This window comes from Condylura cristata, unplaced genomic scaffold (genome assembly GCF_000260355.1).
Source record: "Condylura cristata isolate star-nosed mole 26May11 unplaced genomic scaffold, ConCri1.0 scaffold00003, whole genome shotgun sequence".
Classification (NCBI taxonomy): domain Eukaryota; kingdom Metazoa; phylum Chordata; class Mammalia; order Eulipotyphla; family Talpidae; genus Condylura; species Condylura cristata.
Genome location: NW_004567104.1, coordinates 37853953 through 37869323, shown reverse-complemented (window position 1 = coordinate 37869323; position 15371 = coordinate 37853953). Strand labels below are relative to the sequence as shown.

The following is a 15371-nucleotide window of genomic DNA, read 5'->3' as shown; positions in this document are numbered from 1 at the left end:
GCTCAGCATTTTTAGTAAAATTAGAAGAAACTCCATTTTCAAATTGTTGTATATGCATTAAAGAAAAAAAAAAAAACTACCATGTGATTTTTAGCTATGAATGCTATTTCCTGACTACTACTTATTATTTAACTCAAGTGCTTCAATGTTTAAAATGCTATATATTCACATAGATTCTTCAAGGATATATGAGCATATATAAGATTTGTTTGCATATATCTAAGTTTTAGGTTATAGGAATACTGCAGACAGTATATATATAGTCTATGATATTTACAGATTATTTTGAGAGAACTTAGCTCTCATAATTATTAACTGTATAAAGTCTAAGTAGTAGATATATGACATATTGTATAGTTACGATGGCTCATTCGGAATAGCTGTTCTTGGCTTCTAAGATAGTGGGAAATAGAAGACTTAGTTAAAGAAATATAACCAACCCTCAAGATTCTCTTCCCTAAAACAAATTCCACCAATCTCTTGAACTGGCTGGAATATCCTTCTCTGCCCCTACCCCACCATCCTCTCAGTGCAGAGGGAAAGTCGGTGGGTAATTGGGTCCAGATTGGAGATCTTTAAATATTCATGAGGCTGGCAGGGGACTGGGAGGGGGTGACTATCTAGAATGGGGTTGGGGGCTGGGGGAAGTGATTAGTCACTGAAAGCTAGGGAACAATTCTAAGAAAGAGAGGGAGAGACGGGTAAGAAAAAGATAGAGTTTGGGGGGTAAAGGGAGAGAGAAAGAAGAGGAGAGGGGTGGGGGGGCTAGAAAAGAGAGAGCGAGAGAGAAGAGAGGAGCTAGGAGCGAGCATGTGCGATGAGCAATAGCTGTGGACCTTACAGTTGCTGCTAACTGCCCTGGTGTGTGTGAGGGAGAGAGAGGGAGGGAGGGAGAGAGAGCGCGCTAGCGCGAGAGAGCGAGTGAGCAAGCAAGCGAGCAGAAAAGAGGTGGAGAGGGGGGGAATAAGAAAGAGAGGAGGAAAGGAGAGAAGGCAGGAAGAAGGCAAGGGACGTTACAACCATGCTGTGCTGTATGAGAAGAACCAAACAGGTAGAGCTAAAGATTTTTACTTCTTGCTGTTGTGAAATTACCAGAGTACAGTATTTGTCTGTAAAGGCAGAAACAATATTTGAACTGCTTCTGCACTGGCCATGGTGCTCGCGTTTCTTTAGCATATGGTAACTGATGGTTGCATCCCAGCTTTTATTCTGTTCTGTCTTTCATGCGCTGGTTTGGAATGTAGCTACTAATTAGGATGAGCTTAGAAAAAATACGCCTATTTGACTAGAAATAAGATTTTTTTTGTGATTAGTAAATGCTTAGCCTTTAAGATCTCTGGTTTTGCGGGTGTGTATACAGGAAGGGGTGGGGGGGGAAAGATGTGAGTTCTACCTACGAGATGGGGAGATAATCTTTATAATATTTGCACAAATAGGGATTGAAGGAATAATATTCAGTAAATGAGTATTGCTTGATCTGTCGTACAATTTTCTCACATGTGCTGCGGAAGAAGCCTTATTTCATACATGCATGAGCTTCAGATGGGCGCAGGTATTCATGGAAAAACATGTGAAGATTTTATTTATTTATTTTTCAATGAATGAATGAATGAAACCGTGATTTGGGGGATTTACCAACAAATAGAAAGAGAATCTCAAGACAACTGGGGCTGCTTGGGGTGGGGGTTGGGGGGGTACTGGGCGAGTTGAAGGGGAAAATCCCCTCACCAAGATCTGTAGCTGATTGTGCACCAGCTGGTCGGTGGAGAGGGTGGACCACGCCCCTAAGAGCTTTGAGCTCCGACGGGATGGGAGAGACTAGCCTAGTATTACCTGTTGGAAATCTGGTCTTTCCTCTTCTTCGCTTCCATTGCATCTTTCCTGGGATCGCCAGTGACCAGAGATGGGTTGACATACCAGATAATAAGCATGCTGACTCATTTTATCAGAAAGAGGGGGGACATACAGGATTAGCAAGAATTCGAGTTCACACCCTCCCCCACTACCCAGGTTTTCCTTCCATTTCAAATTGCTCACTTATTTCTTGAAAGACGTTTTAGAAACTTGATTGGGCTGAAGGAGGGGAGCAATGACGAGTGGGGTATTCCACAGCCACCGACAGAGCCCTGGCATTCTCCAAATGAAGCTTTCAAACATTTATTGGAACGCGACTGAGTGATTTTGATGAAGGTTAAGGAGAAAATGGGTGTGGGGTATGGGTAATAGTGTGCTTGTGCGTATGGATGCGTGCCGGTTAGAGTCTTGTTTAAAAAAAAAAAAAACCTCTGTGGAGTAATTTACCTTAGTGATGGGGTGCAATCCATAGGATTTGGGCATTTTTCCTGTGCAGGAATTGGATATTGGGCAATTTGTAATACACTAGCTGAATCCAAAGGGGGTGGAGGAGAGTGGAGAAGAGACAGTCTGCCAGCTTTGCACATTTAGCCAGCGCCCTGGAAGAGGAGGGGTGGGGGTGAAGATGAGGAGCAGGAAGAAGGGAGAGAGAAGCAGAATGTTAGAACAGTGGCTGGGGAGGCAGACACAACTAAAATAAATAAGTAAATCAGTAAATGATCAAGTCACAGGTGCCTTTCTGTGTGTGGGTTTTGTGTGTGGCATGTATAAGCATGTTTGGTGGGAGGTTTGGGAATCTCACAAGCAGAGATCTCTCCTCAACTGCTCTATGCTTCTTGAGATTGTTGCTTCCATGGACTCATGTTTCAAACCAGTTCCTCTCCTTATCTTCCTTCATTTTAATGCATAAATGCAATAGGTACATGTGGCTGGGTTAAGCCTACTCTCAAAGAAATGTTCTGAGGTTGCCCCATTGGTGAGCTGGGGAGAGAAAATGTAGGAAGGCGGAGCCCTTAAGTCATGCTATTCATTAAAAAAGCTTTAATTTTGGAAAGAAAAATATGATGGCTTACAACTTTTTGCCACCGCAAGCATACATGTAGATGTGTCTACACATCCCCTTCGACAAAGGAAACCAAACTTGATTTTTAGAAAGGAAGTTGAAGCTAAGGAATTTCCTCCCCAAAAGGGGACTGCAGCCTTCACTCAGATTCTGTCTAACAGCCCTCCAAGCATTCTTTCAGATGTACAAAAATGATGAAGCTGAAATTGTGCATTTCGAGTTGTAGAAATTCACATGTGAATGCGTACGGCATCTGCAAACTTCATGTATAACAGCCATGTATATACTCATGTACTCTGTATGATTTCCACTTGCCTGCATGCGTTTTAGTGTAATTTACATTGAAGGGACAAAATGGGAATTTATAGAAATTGTTTTGCCCATGATTTAACATATGCATACTCTCATGTGAAATGGTCATGCTCCCTATTGACCACTGTATATGTCTCATTCATGTAAGGCAGTATTTAAGATACCATTAAGTCAAGCTGAAGGAAATGGTGTACTCAGGGCGTGGGCTCCCCTTTACCCTGACTGGCATTTATAGAGCATGAGTATAAGTCTCACACAGGTTTCCTGCTTGTGGGTGAAATGATCCTATATCATTCATAGCAAAATCCGATTGTGTTTATCCTTCTTCTGACATCTATTCATCATCCTACTCTTGAATAGGGAATAAAACAAGGGCAAAAACCTGCAAAGGTCTAAACTCTGCCACACCCATGAAATCCAGCAGAAACGTGGGAGGGGTCTGGAGGGACTGCACTTCCTTCCTCTTCCACTTGAGCAGCATAAAGAAGCAGCCTTGGATTTCTCACTTGTAATACATTGCCAGTGGGTGAGAAAAAGCATAAATGGTTTTTATTAGACAGTAATTACCACTATAGATTACCATAGCAGGAAGAAGAGAATGGGAATGAGGTGGAGATGAGAAGCTGATAAAGGAGTGGTCAAAGGAGGACTAAAATAAAAGAATCCCTGAGATTGTATTGGTTATGATTTTCAAATAGCTTGGGGCTAACTTTAAATAGCTTAATTACCATGCCTATTGCAGATGATGAAAAACTTGCAAGATGTGATCTCTTTCCACAGAGCAAGAAAACTGGGAGGCATTTCCTTTGTTTAAAAATAAAAGGACTTTAATTTGTAATGAAGTGTAAAGAATACCGATGCCTGCAAGTATCCCTTGTACCACCCACATCCCTCAACCCCTGGAAAGCCACCCCATTTCCACATACAACAGATAATTGTTATCCCAGAGAGTGTAATCTGTGGTTTAGAATTCCAACCTCGATGCTCCTCTCCCTTGCAGTGCTGAAGAGGTGTAGGGTGCCGCGTGCTGTTTGGTGCAGACGTTTCTCCGTGGTGTTAAATTGGATTCCTCCTAAATCTCGGAGCCACACCCAGTGTCACCCAGGGATGAAGTGGATTAATTTAATGGAGATATTCTACTTAATATAGTTGAAGTTTCATGTTTAAAAAATGATTTCCTCCACATATTTCCAAATTTAATCTGGAAAAGAAGTCATTTAAAGGACTTTTTTTTTCCCTCCCTACCAAATTGTCTGGACTTTTAGAGAACCTTAAAAATCATGGTGAATCTAGAAATGTGTTCGTCTCTTGCAACTAGTTCATTCTAACCTGTGTCACGCACACACAATGAGCCCCTCCTGCCCCCACTGACATTCTCTAACTCTGAGCCCCGCCCAGAGGAGGAAGCTACCGAAGATAAGGAACTGTAGGGTTAATTTTTGCTCTTGCTGAGCTGGCAAAACTACAGAAACTGCTTTTCATGTTTTATACTAAAGGGCAGTGCTCCTGTTCACTGAGAGGGATGGTAGCTAAGAGTCTCCTTGGCTCCTATTTTAGTGAAATTATGAGGGTTAAACCTGGGGCTGATTAATCTGCATACTTCAGTTTTACCTGACTTCTTGTATTAACCAAATGATCCCACATTCGGATTGATAAAGTAAGACAAATTAAAAAAATCTTCCTCTTTAGAGGAACCTTTCAGGCAGCATTTAACCATTTGTAGTTAATTAAAAAGGTGCTTGTGGGCGGGAATTCTCTTTTGAATTTTTGCAGCGGGGTCAGGTTACACCCCCACCCTTTTACTGGAGACTTCATAACATTCCCCGAAGTGTTAGGAAGAGCACTGTACTGAGGATCCTATAGCATAAATTGTGTATGCCGTGGACTAAATGATTCCGAATGAGCCACATAATCGTGGGCTTCGGTTTTATCTTAGGATGGCCACTAAAACACCAAAAGCAAATGAACAAAAACCCCATCCTTTGTACCTTAAAGGATTTTGTAGGTATTAAAAAAGAATGAATGGCCCTCCCTGGTGGCACAGTGGGTTAAAGCGCAGCACTGAGAAGCTAAAGCCACTTCCGCATGAGTTCGATTCCCGCCTGCCCCCTAGGTGACCACATGGCGTGGCAGACCTCTCCTGACCCGCCCGCTGCTCCCCTCAGCAGTGTACTTCCTCAGTCTGCCTGTTCTGCTTTCCACTCTGTCTATGGTGAAGCCTCTCGCAGCCCCAGTTCTGTATGCACAAATAAATAAATCTTAAAAAAAAAAAAAAAGCATGAATGTAGGAAAAAAAAGATCAATATTCTCTACAAATTTCACAACTGGAGGCTTGGTTTAGAATTGCCAGTGTCTTAAGAATTTTTCAGTGTCTCCCATTTTTCTTTTTTTTTTTTTAATTTCACAAGCAAGTAGTCCCTTCAGTCATAGTTGATCACAGGTGATTCCTGTGTTCTTGCTTGCTTTCAATCTTATTTTTCTTTCTAAAACCTCATTCCATCATGCCCTACTCTCTCCTGAGTGCTCATCTTCTCATGTATATTATTAACTCCTTTCCACAGCCTATGTGGGGAATGATCTCTTCCATAATAAAAGGCCCTCTTTTGACTACTTCCCTTCTCTGTATTGTTGTCTCAAACTCCTTTTAGAACAAAGTTCCTAAAAATACTCTCCAGATTTACTTTCTTCCCTTTGTCATCCCCCATTCCATCTACTTTAACAAGGCTTCTGTTTCATAATTTCATTGGAAAAAAAAAAATCTAAAAGAAAAAAAGATACCAGAGCCAGTGACTGATCCTTTCATGTTTTATTTGATATCTTTTTGGCATCTTTATTGTTGCTGATCCTCTTCCTGAAACTCCTTCTTCACCTGGCCCCCATGAAAGCTCTCTTCACTCTTTTCCCTCTCAGTCCTTTTTGGTCTTCTTTGTTACTTCCTCCACTCTCTTCCCCAAATATCACTTATCTCCTAGTTTATGTTCCATCACTTACTCCACACACTAACCTAGGTGATCTCATCTATGTCCAGAGTTTTTGTCACCTGTATGATTTCTTGATCTGTAGAGTGGATATGTCTCCTACACTCCTGATTCAGAGATAGCTCTGCCTAGGTATTTCAGAGATACCCACCATCATTATGTACAAGAATAAACTCAGTTTTCTGTTTTGTACCACATTTAGCCTTACTCCAAATCCCAACCTTATGCTCCAACACTATTCAGCCCCAAGCTCATGGAATTGACACACAACCCTGAAGGTAGTCTTTTATTTCAACATGATTTAGATACAGCCTCTAAATCATTTGATTCTCATTTAAATACCTTAATCCATCCTCTTCTTTTCAACTCCTACACTAATAATCTGGAGAAATGCATCACTTCTATCTGGACAAAGGCAATATCTTCTTACACAGATGTCTTGCCTCCCTGTGATTCTCCTTCATCTCTTCTTGCAAATAACACAGCACTCAGTTTTATCTAACACAAATCTGGTCATATTAAGTTTCTCTTTAAAATCCTCTGATACTTCCATATTAACTAAGTTAAAAGACAAACTCTTCAACGTGATTGACATGATCTAATATAGCAACTTTTCTAGTGGCATCCTTGAATATTTCATAATATGACATCAATATTTAAGTGCTAAGTGCCTCTGCTCATACTATATTCTCTATGCATATTTTACTTTCCTCTTAATTTAGAATGTTCCTGTCTGCAATGACTAGTTCTTTCAAGCTGTTGTTGACTCCCCTAAGTTTTCTTCTATCTTCTTTGTGACTATGTATTTTTCATCTTTTTTTTTTTTACACTATATAACATTTTTCAACTATTGGGCTGCTTAAGGGAAAGGGTGAAGTATTAATTCTGTTTTTCACCTCCAGTGTCTACTGCAATGACTACAGCTGGTATATCTGGTTTTAACTGTGTCTGTTAGATGAATGCGTGGAACCAAATTATAGTCTACTCATAAATTGTGGCATATCTGAATGGATAGAAACATTAGTGGAACCACCCATTGGTGCCAATCTATTGGCATCAAATTTTGAAGTGGAACTGATCATGTTGGTTCCTATTATTGACTGAAAGACATGTCAACCATCAGTTGTAATGAAAACAGGCACAAAATGAATCCATTTATTTTGTGTTAACTGGTATAAAGTGCCATAACTGGCACTATCTGGATTTCTTTTCAGTGCCCTCCTCTCTCATCAACCAGCATGTCAGCCCCATGTTTGAGGCTAAAAGAGTCCCAAGTTAGACACAAGGTTACCCTCGTCTTAGATCTTCTGTGTCCTTCCTTTTAGAATCCAGTGCTTATAACTTTCTGCTTTGATTAAGACGTTTCTAAATAAGTCTGATCTTTATCTCATACTACTTTTAGTTGATTTGTTTCATTAATCACATAAATCACTTTCAAAGATGCATGTAGTGTTGTTCTGTGCTCAGAGGTCTATGTTCAAGTATTAATTTTACCATCATCTGTATCTCCTTCCTACTGAGAGATACACATGATAATATTACACAAAGAGACATCTTATGTGAGATTAAGGGAGGTTGAATGGTAAATGTTTCCTCAACTGTATTAAATGAATCAGGAACAAATTAATTATGTCTCTCTGAGGTTTGAATAGTGTGAGGGATTTAGATTCTGAAATGGGCCCATTGTGACCAAAATAGGGCAAATTGCAACCACAACTTTCCATGAAAATATTCTTTGCCAACTCTAAGTAGTATATTTTCTCTCACTGACTTGGCATAAGCTTGAGAAGAGCAGTAACGCAAAATTATTTATAGGTGAAGTTTGCCTTCAACTACTAAAGTTGGGTATTGTTACTCAGTCCCATCAGCTCTTCTTCTGCATCTTGTTCACTGCTCCATTCTCTTTCATGTTGAGTTTTCTACTTTTTACCCCTCTCATCAGGTCCAAATAGAGTTTCTGTTTTTTGTGGCTTTTTTTTTTTTGATTCAATAATACCAGTTCTTACTCATGCTTAGAGGGTAAGGCCTTGAAAGGAGAACTTTAAGAAAAAGCTTGTTACTTCTACCTTTCCAAATATGTATTTTAGATAAAACAGAAATTTTAAGTTATATCAGACATATAGTAGCTTCACACTGAAAATTATTTATTAAAGAAATTGAAGTAGGAAGTGGGGGATCATCATGCTGGGCCAATAGAGGGAGTTTGGGGACTAGCCATTCCTTTGCACCTATTCAGAGCTGACATTGGTGAATAAAAGCACACCCAGCTCTATCAGTCCTTCTCAGAAGGTGGTTGTGATTAAAGTTACAGTTCTCACTCATCAGCTTAGGTCAAAGTGGCAGACTTGCAATGAGTTTGGGTGGTAATATGAGAGTGTGACCTTCCAGATTTCCTACTCTTAATTATATGCAGTCTTATTTTCCTAGGTATTGTTTGTTTAATGTCCTCTTTCATGTCTTTGTAGTGGAGTAGACCCTTTCCCTGGGTTCTAGACCTGTCTCTGCCAAATGCTTATCGTGTGAGCTTGGGTAAGTAGCTTAATGTTTCTAAGCATCAGTTTACTCATCCATAGAGTGGACAGGCACATAAAAGAACACTTGAAATTCTGACTTTCCTTTTTAACGAGGTTGGTGAAGATCAAGTAAAGCAATAAAAATTAAAAACACTTTGCAATGTTGTTTTCAAATGCAAAATATTAATTAATCAATGAATTTCACACTTTAAAATCTAAAATATTCATGGTTCTATGCAAAGATGTAAACCTTACTCTTTGTATTGAAAAGACACATCTTCCATTCACATGCCTCCTCTTCTATTCTCTACAGAGTATATCATTAAAAAAAAACACCTAAATGACAGAATTTAAATAAGCACATATTCACATTATTGTGAGACTCCTAGAATGAGTTCAAATGCAGTAGAGATAGTTACTATTTTTCCTTTTGTCTTTTTCTGTTTTAATTTTTTCTTCACACATACAGCTTCTTCATTTGCTGAATAGACCTCTTCTCCCCCATAATGATCCCCACCCCCACTTCCCTCCAAACTGGGTTCTCAGCATTAGAAGTAGCAGGCATGCTGTGCTCACATCTATCACATGAGGGCTCAGTCAGGTGGAAAAGCAGAACAGGAATGGAGGCTGGTCAGGATTCTGAAATGGGGGTGCAGCCTGGCTGGGAGGAGCACACTTTCATAATTCTCACCTCATCCCATTTCCATGTAACTCAGAGGTTTCTCAAAGCACCAGAAATTAGCCTAATCAGAAAGTGTCACAAACAATCCTGAACCTTTTTCAACTTAACTATAAATGCCATAAATAATCTAAGCTTTCATGATCTCTAAAAGGTATTTTTCTGTATTCACATGACTCTCGTTGGTTGGGATTAATTACCAACTTAATAAAAAAATAAATTTGTGTACACGTATGGAATTTTACAATGCAAAAAAAATCTGATTTTCAATATGTGGATAGTATTTAAAAATATTTTTTAACTATAGTTAAGATCAACTTTGTCTAAGAGAGTCTACATTGCCTAGAAGCCAAAGTCTAACACAGAAAAGTCAAGCATATTTGGAAATATAATTCTCTATGGAGGATTTATATACAGTTGACATATACATTAGCACACATCATCATGTTCAATATTGAAAGACTGGAAGATATTCCTCTAAACTCAGGAATACAACTAGGGATCCCATTCTCAGTTCTTCTATTGAACATAGTTTTTGGAAATGCTAACCCAGAATATTTAGGGAAGATAAATAAATAAAAGCCATCCAAGTCAGAAAAGAAGAAAATTCTTATTATTTGCAGATGATATGATCTCATATAGAGAAAGCTCTAAATTCCCTCCAAAATCTCTTAAAATTTATAATTAAATTTAGTAAAAGAAAAAAAAGATGTTAACTAGAATTTTGATATAAACTGGTAGCAGATAGAAACAACTATTTCTTTGATTATATTTTATTTATACTTAATGGATATCATGTTTAATCCTTCACTCTTGCAATCTATCTTTTTCTACACACGCACGTGCACACACATACACACTTCTACTCTTTCTGTATCCTTTGATTTGGCACAAGTAACAGAAACTAAGAGTCTATAAACAGTTCTATTGAAAGAGAACTGGAGAGCACATGAAAATAAGAAGCTTAAAAGGCAAGTTTATAGGAACCAGATACCTAAGAACTTCAACAACAAATTCACAGAATTTCTAAAGTCCTACATTTAGAAGATGTAGTTTTTAAGCACAGCTATCTCTCACATTTGAAATACTAAATGTAAAATTCCAAGCAAAATATTAAAAAATGAGATGTCACATACACACATGGAACAACAAATTTGATTGATCTTGTATGGGGTACTAGCTACTGTTGAACCAATCAATCATTTCTGATCTGAGGAAGGATCAAGTAACATGGTTGTGACATAATTTCTGGAAACCCACACATGTGAACTGACCAAAAGTCCCCCGCACATATACCTATAGGTCCATCATAGAATAGCTACTCAATCACGAGGGACTTACTAAAATGAATAGGCCACATTTTCTTTTCTCCTTTGATTGTTTTCAATTTGGCCTGTATTCCATATTATTGGTAGAGTTATCATCCTGATGATTCTAGAAGAAAACAGTAAGACACAGATAATTGATCCCATGAACTATTATGCCTAAAGAAAAATTATGGCTTGAGAAAATCTCCACATGTGAAATTGATAGGCATTGGGTTTCACTGTCCCCCAGAAGCTGTCAAAGAGGAATACCACCTACCATCTATTCTTGCTAGTTTGACATGATGTAGTTTTGCACTATTGTTTTTCAGTTTGTAGAATCTGTTTCTGTAAAAATATTGGGCAAGAAAGGGTAAAGCATGTCCTTTGAATTTATAACAGAAAAAAAAATGGTCTTCTGGATATTAGTCATTTCATTTTGATTGTTCTTGAATTAATTCCAGCAATAATCATCATATTTTTCTATTTTTAGCAAATTGGCACTTTCTAAAATATCGAACTGTTGTCTCCATATGCACTATTTTGCTCTAAATGGAGAATTTTGTAATTAGCTTTATGTACATTATTTGTAATTCCAGATCTAGTAACTATTCAAAAATGTTATTTTAAGTGAAAACCTGAAAGACTCCAATATCTGCCCATTGATGACTGTGTGAAAGAGCTAGATGAGGAAAAGGAAAAATAAAAACAGAGTCATCCCCAAAGGTTAACTAAGCTCAGGAATTGGCAGCTTTCCTAAATGGCTTCAGAACTCTTAGTCAGCATAAGTCACCGAGGGACTAGACTAGACTAGAAACTGTTAAAATACAAATCCTATTCCTATACTTTTATTCAGAAATGTGTTTATCTGCTTGGATTCTAAACTCCAAAAAGATCTCCAAGCTGGAAACTGTAACAGCTATTTCTAAAGGACAGCAAATATTTACAAATATTTCAAATTCAAAGCAAACACTTTTTAAAGAAAATTCCTTTCTCTAAATAATTAACTCAAAGTTAGATTTCTAGTACATCCTGTCTTGAGAGCTTTCCACTTTGACTATCCAACTCTTACAAGATTTAATGGGAGAAGAGAAATATGCAGAAAGTATATATTACCTGAAATTGTATTTCAAAGTCCTTTCTCTTTAAATCAGTGAAAAAAGTGGTATTTCCATTTGAGAGATATCATAGAATAGTCTGGCTTTGTTAGCGATATTTTGTCAACTTCCACCATTTCATCTTCACCAAACATTTGGAAATTTTTTCTTCCACAGTTGTACTAATAGTTGCAAACATTTCTGAAATTTTCAGGAGAGTGATATTACCTAACTTGAAAAATTCAGCTGTTTAGTCAAGACTGATTTGGGGGTTTCAGACCCCATTTTTTTCTGAAGAGTTAAGTCCACTAGCAATTTTCCTTTGAACCTTGCACCTCAAACACTTGTTTCCCCAATGAGAGAGAAAGTGATCCTGAATTCTTTATCATCTCAGAATGCTGTTTTGGAGATTAAATTAAGTCAACATTCAACATTCACTTGAATGAAGTCTTCATGGTGATCTTAATTCGGTGATCTTAATTCAGTGATCTATGTGGCTTTAACTGTCTTTGACTGAAAGATACAGGGTGATAACTTTTATTAATGCTGCCAGATTTTTGCTCTGCACTGATGGACAGTCAACTGGAGAGTTATATAGAAAACACCAATAAGGCCTAATTTCCTTTGATCTTCTTCTTCCATCTTGAACTTCCTACCTTATACTTCTGACACAAGTAGAGAGGAGGAAATGAAGATAACTATAATTGAAAAAGGAGGAAGAGTTCAGCTTGGAAATGGGCCATCACCCTTGAGTAAAACCTGTCATGGGAACATTAATGACCACAGATGGCTCAGATCTCACTTCTAACTGTCACCTGCAATGTAAGCCCAAAAACAAGACTGTTCAGGAAAGAATCCAAGAAGGTTGGGCACTAGTGTCCTGGTATACTTAACCACACTCATGCCAACTTCAGCTTTTGTCTTCACTTAGTGGGAAGAAACTTGATTCTTAAACATTGACTTTCCCATAAATAGAAAAACAAGTTTTCTATTGATGTTAGATCACAGTTTTAGTAATAAAGGCCTTTCTGATTTTCCTACATTATTACTTTAGTGTCATAAAACTGATTGTCTTGTGTACAGACTGGCATTTATTTTATAAAATATATCTTGTTAAGTTATATTTTATTCCAAGGCATTAAAACTAGAGACATTATAAAAATTCCTCCATGAAAAGCCAAACTATAAGAACCATGGGAAAATCAACAGGAATGTAAGCTTTCCTATAATTCAAGATTTTCACCTATTAAAACTATTATTTTTCCTTTGTTGTGACTTTTAATTTTAGTTTGACAATATTAAACTAATTATCTTCTCACTAGATAAGATTTCTCACTACACCACTTTTGACATTTGGTGGCACCAAATTTATCTCCACATGTGTACCATAAATGTAGTATCTCTCATCAGAGATAACCAGCACATTCCCTGTTTCCCAGTTCCCAATATACACATAACTGACTATGCTCCCTTCTCTCATGGAAGCTAGAATGCCTATTGCACAGTGCTTTTTTTATGTCTGCTAGCCTTACGTTCTTCTGCCAGCATTTCTCAACTAAAATCCTAGAAAGAACCAAATACTAATTTGGCCAAAAGACTCCAAAATCAATAATTACATGTAATAAATTGATCTTTTTCTTATGCACCTGAACAGATGCTAATTACATACCATCCTTGTTAGAATAAAGTGAACAGTCACAGTTATAGTTCAGGTGAAAAGCCCCAGATTAGATATTCAAACAGAATCCCTGCTTCTTGTATCACCTTTGCCCCCACCTGCTAATGAATCTTTTACTCGCATTTTCCCAAAAAACTGTAGTGGTTTTTCTTTGTCCAGAGGGTTTATTCTAATTCATTTATTTAAGAATTGTTTCAGGGCTCCTCAGAATTTCATGCAATCCTCTTATTTTTGCTCTATTTCCCTGCTGACTATCACTGAGTAAGTTTTTGAATTTAAGCAAATTTAAATCTCTGGGCTGTCATTTTCTTTTAAAAAAATAATTAACTCAGTTGTCTTTCAGGCTTTATAATTTATAAGATAAGATGTTTGATAGCAAACTCTTCCTCCTCTTTAGCATTTAATCTCAGTCAGACTTAGTATGACTTTAAGTATTAGTTTTCCTGTACTTTTATTCAATATTGTTGCCACTGCTTGGTAAACCCCTTTCCTGTCCAGCTTACCTCATCCACCCTGTTAATCAAGTTAATCAAATGAGTTAATCAAGTTAACTCATTTGTGAAGATGTCCTCTCTCCAACAGTTTTCTGTGACTTCTTCCATGCTTAGAACCTCAAGAGTACAAATGACTAGTCCCCATCCTTCCTCATTCATTAAACAGAACCTTACTTGGTGACCAGGTGTATGTGCCTGATTTCCCTCCACTTAATAATTTGTAACTTCTTTGAAGGTAAGGAACTGAGTTCTAGGCCTGACTCAAGAAACACATGTTGGTTGATATATTGATACTTACTTTGTGATAGCTCTGCATATGTATGCAGGCCAAATAGAGAAGTCTTCATAAACTCGGAAATATAGGTAAAGTGATCGTACATGACTTCTCGGAGATATCTGAAATCATGAAACATACTTCTATTTAGAGTCTACTCTTGGCTTCCCTAGAAGTCAAAATTCCTATTTTCTGCTGTTTGTCATGCCTTACATGTCTGGTTGTACATTCTTCTTCTTCTTTTTTTTTTCCCTTGGCTCCTCTTTCTATGTCAATCTCTGAAAAGTCACCCAGGATTTTGTCCTTATTCCTTCTTGTTCTGATTCAGTAGAAGCTCCATGAATAACCTAAACCATGTCCACAACTGCCAAATGAACTAGGAGCTACAAATTCTCTAGGCTTCCTCGATGGCTATGACTCTAAGAACCTAGAGTTTTAAATCTAACTGTCCACTGGAAATATTTTTCTGCTTTATCCTTCTCCCTCACTTTCAACCTCAAAAATTTGCCTTGACTGTGTCCACTATTCTCCATCTCCACTGTCAACTCCGCTGCATGGAAACTAACTCCAATAGCCTTTCCTTCTAATCTCCCTTCACTACCTCAGTCCTTTGTAGTCATTCTCCCCTTCGAGTCCAGAGTGGTCTTTTTAAAGTGAGTTTCATCTCATGTATTTCTCTACTTAAGAACTTTTGAACACTTTCATTCTACTTAGAATCAAGACCAAACTCATTATTACTAAGGCTAATAAATTCCTATATGATCTAGGCCTCTCTCTCTGGCTTCTTAGAACTTTCTGCCTTTTATCACTGGCATTCTTTTTAGATTTTAGAACACATCAAGTACATTCCTTTCTTAAAATCTTTATATACGTATCTTCCTCTACCAGGAATGGTGTCTCCCTGGCTCTTTGCTTAAGAGATCTTCTGTGACAAATCCATATAAATGTGTCTAGGCCTCTCACTCTCTCTTTGTAACACATCACTCTAGTTCTTTTATTTGCTTTAAGATTGCTCTCATTTTTTCCAAAATGTGTTGTTAATTATCTGATCTCTACTTATTTTGTCAAACTTCAACATTCATACCTTTTCATAGCCTACATTACATCCCATAATTAATATGGAAA

At 37.7% G+C, this 15371-nt stretch overlaps 1 protein-coding gene across 1 annotated transcript in view; it reads left to right on the top strand.

Moving 5' to 3' along the window:
* Positions 1 to 657: 657 nt before the first annotated feature.
* Positions 658 to 15371, top strand: part of GAP43 (growth associated protein 43) — an 87119-nt gene continuing 72405 nt past the window's right edge. The window contains exon 1 of the mRNA XM_004675199.2: positions 658 to 1051. Within this exon, the coding sequence (XP_004675256.1) occupies positions 1022 to 1051 (30 nt within the window). The 5' untranslated portion in view covers positions 658 to 1021. The remainder of the gene's footprint in view (positions 1052 to 15371) is intronic.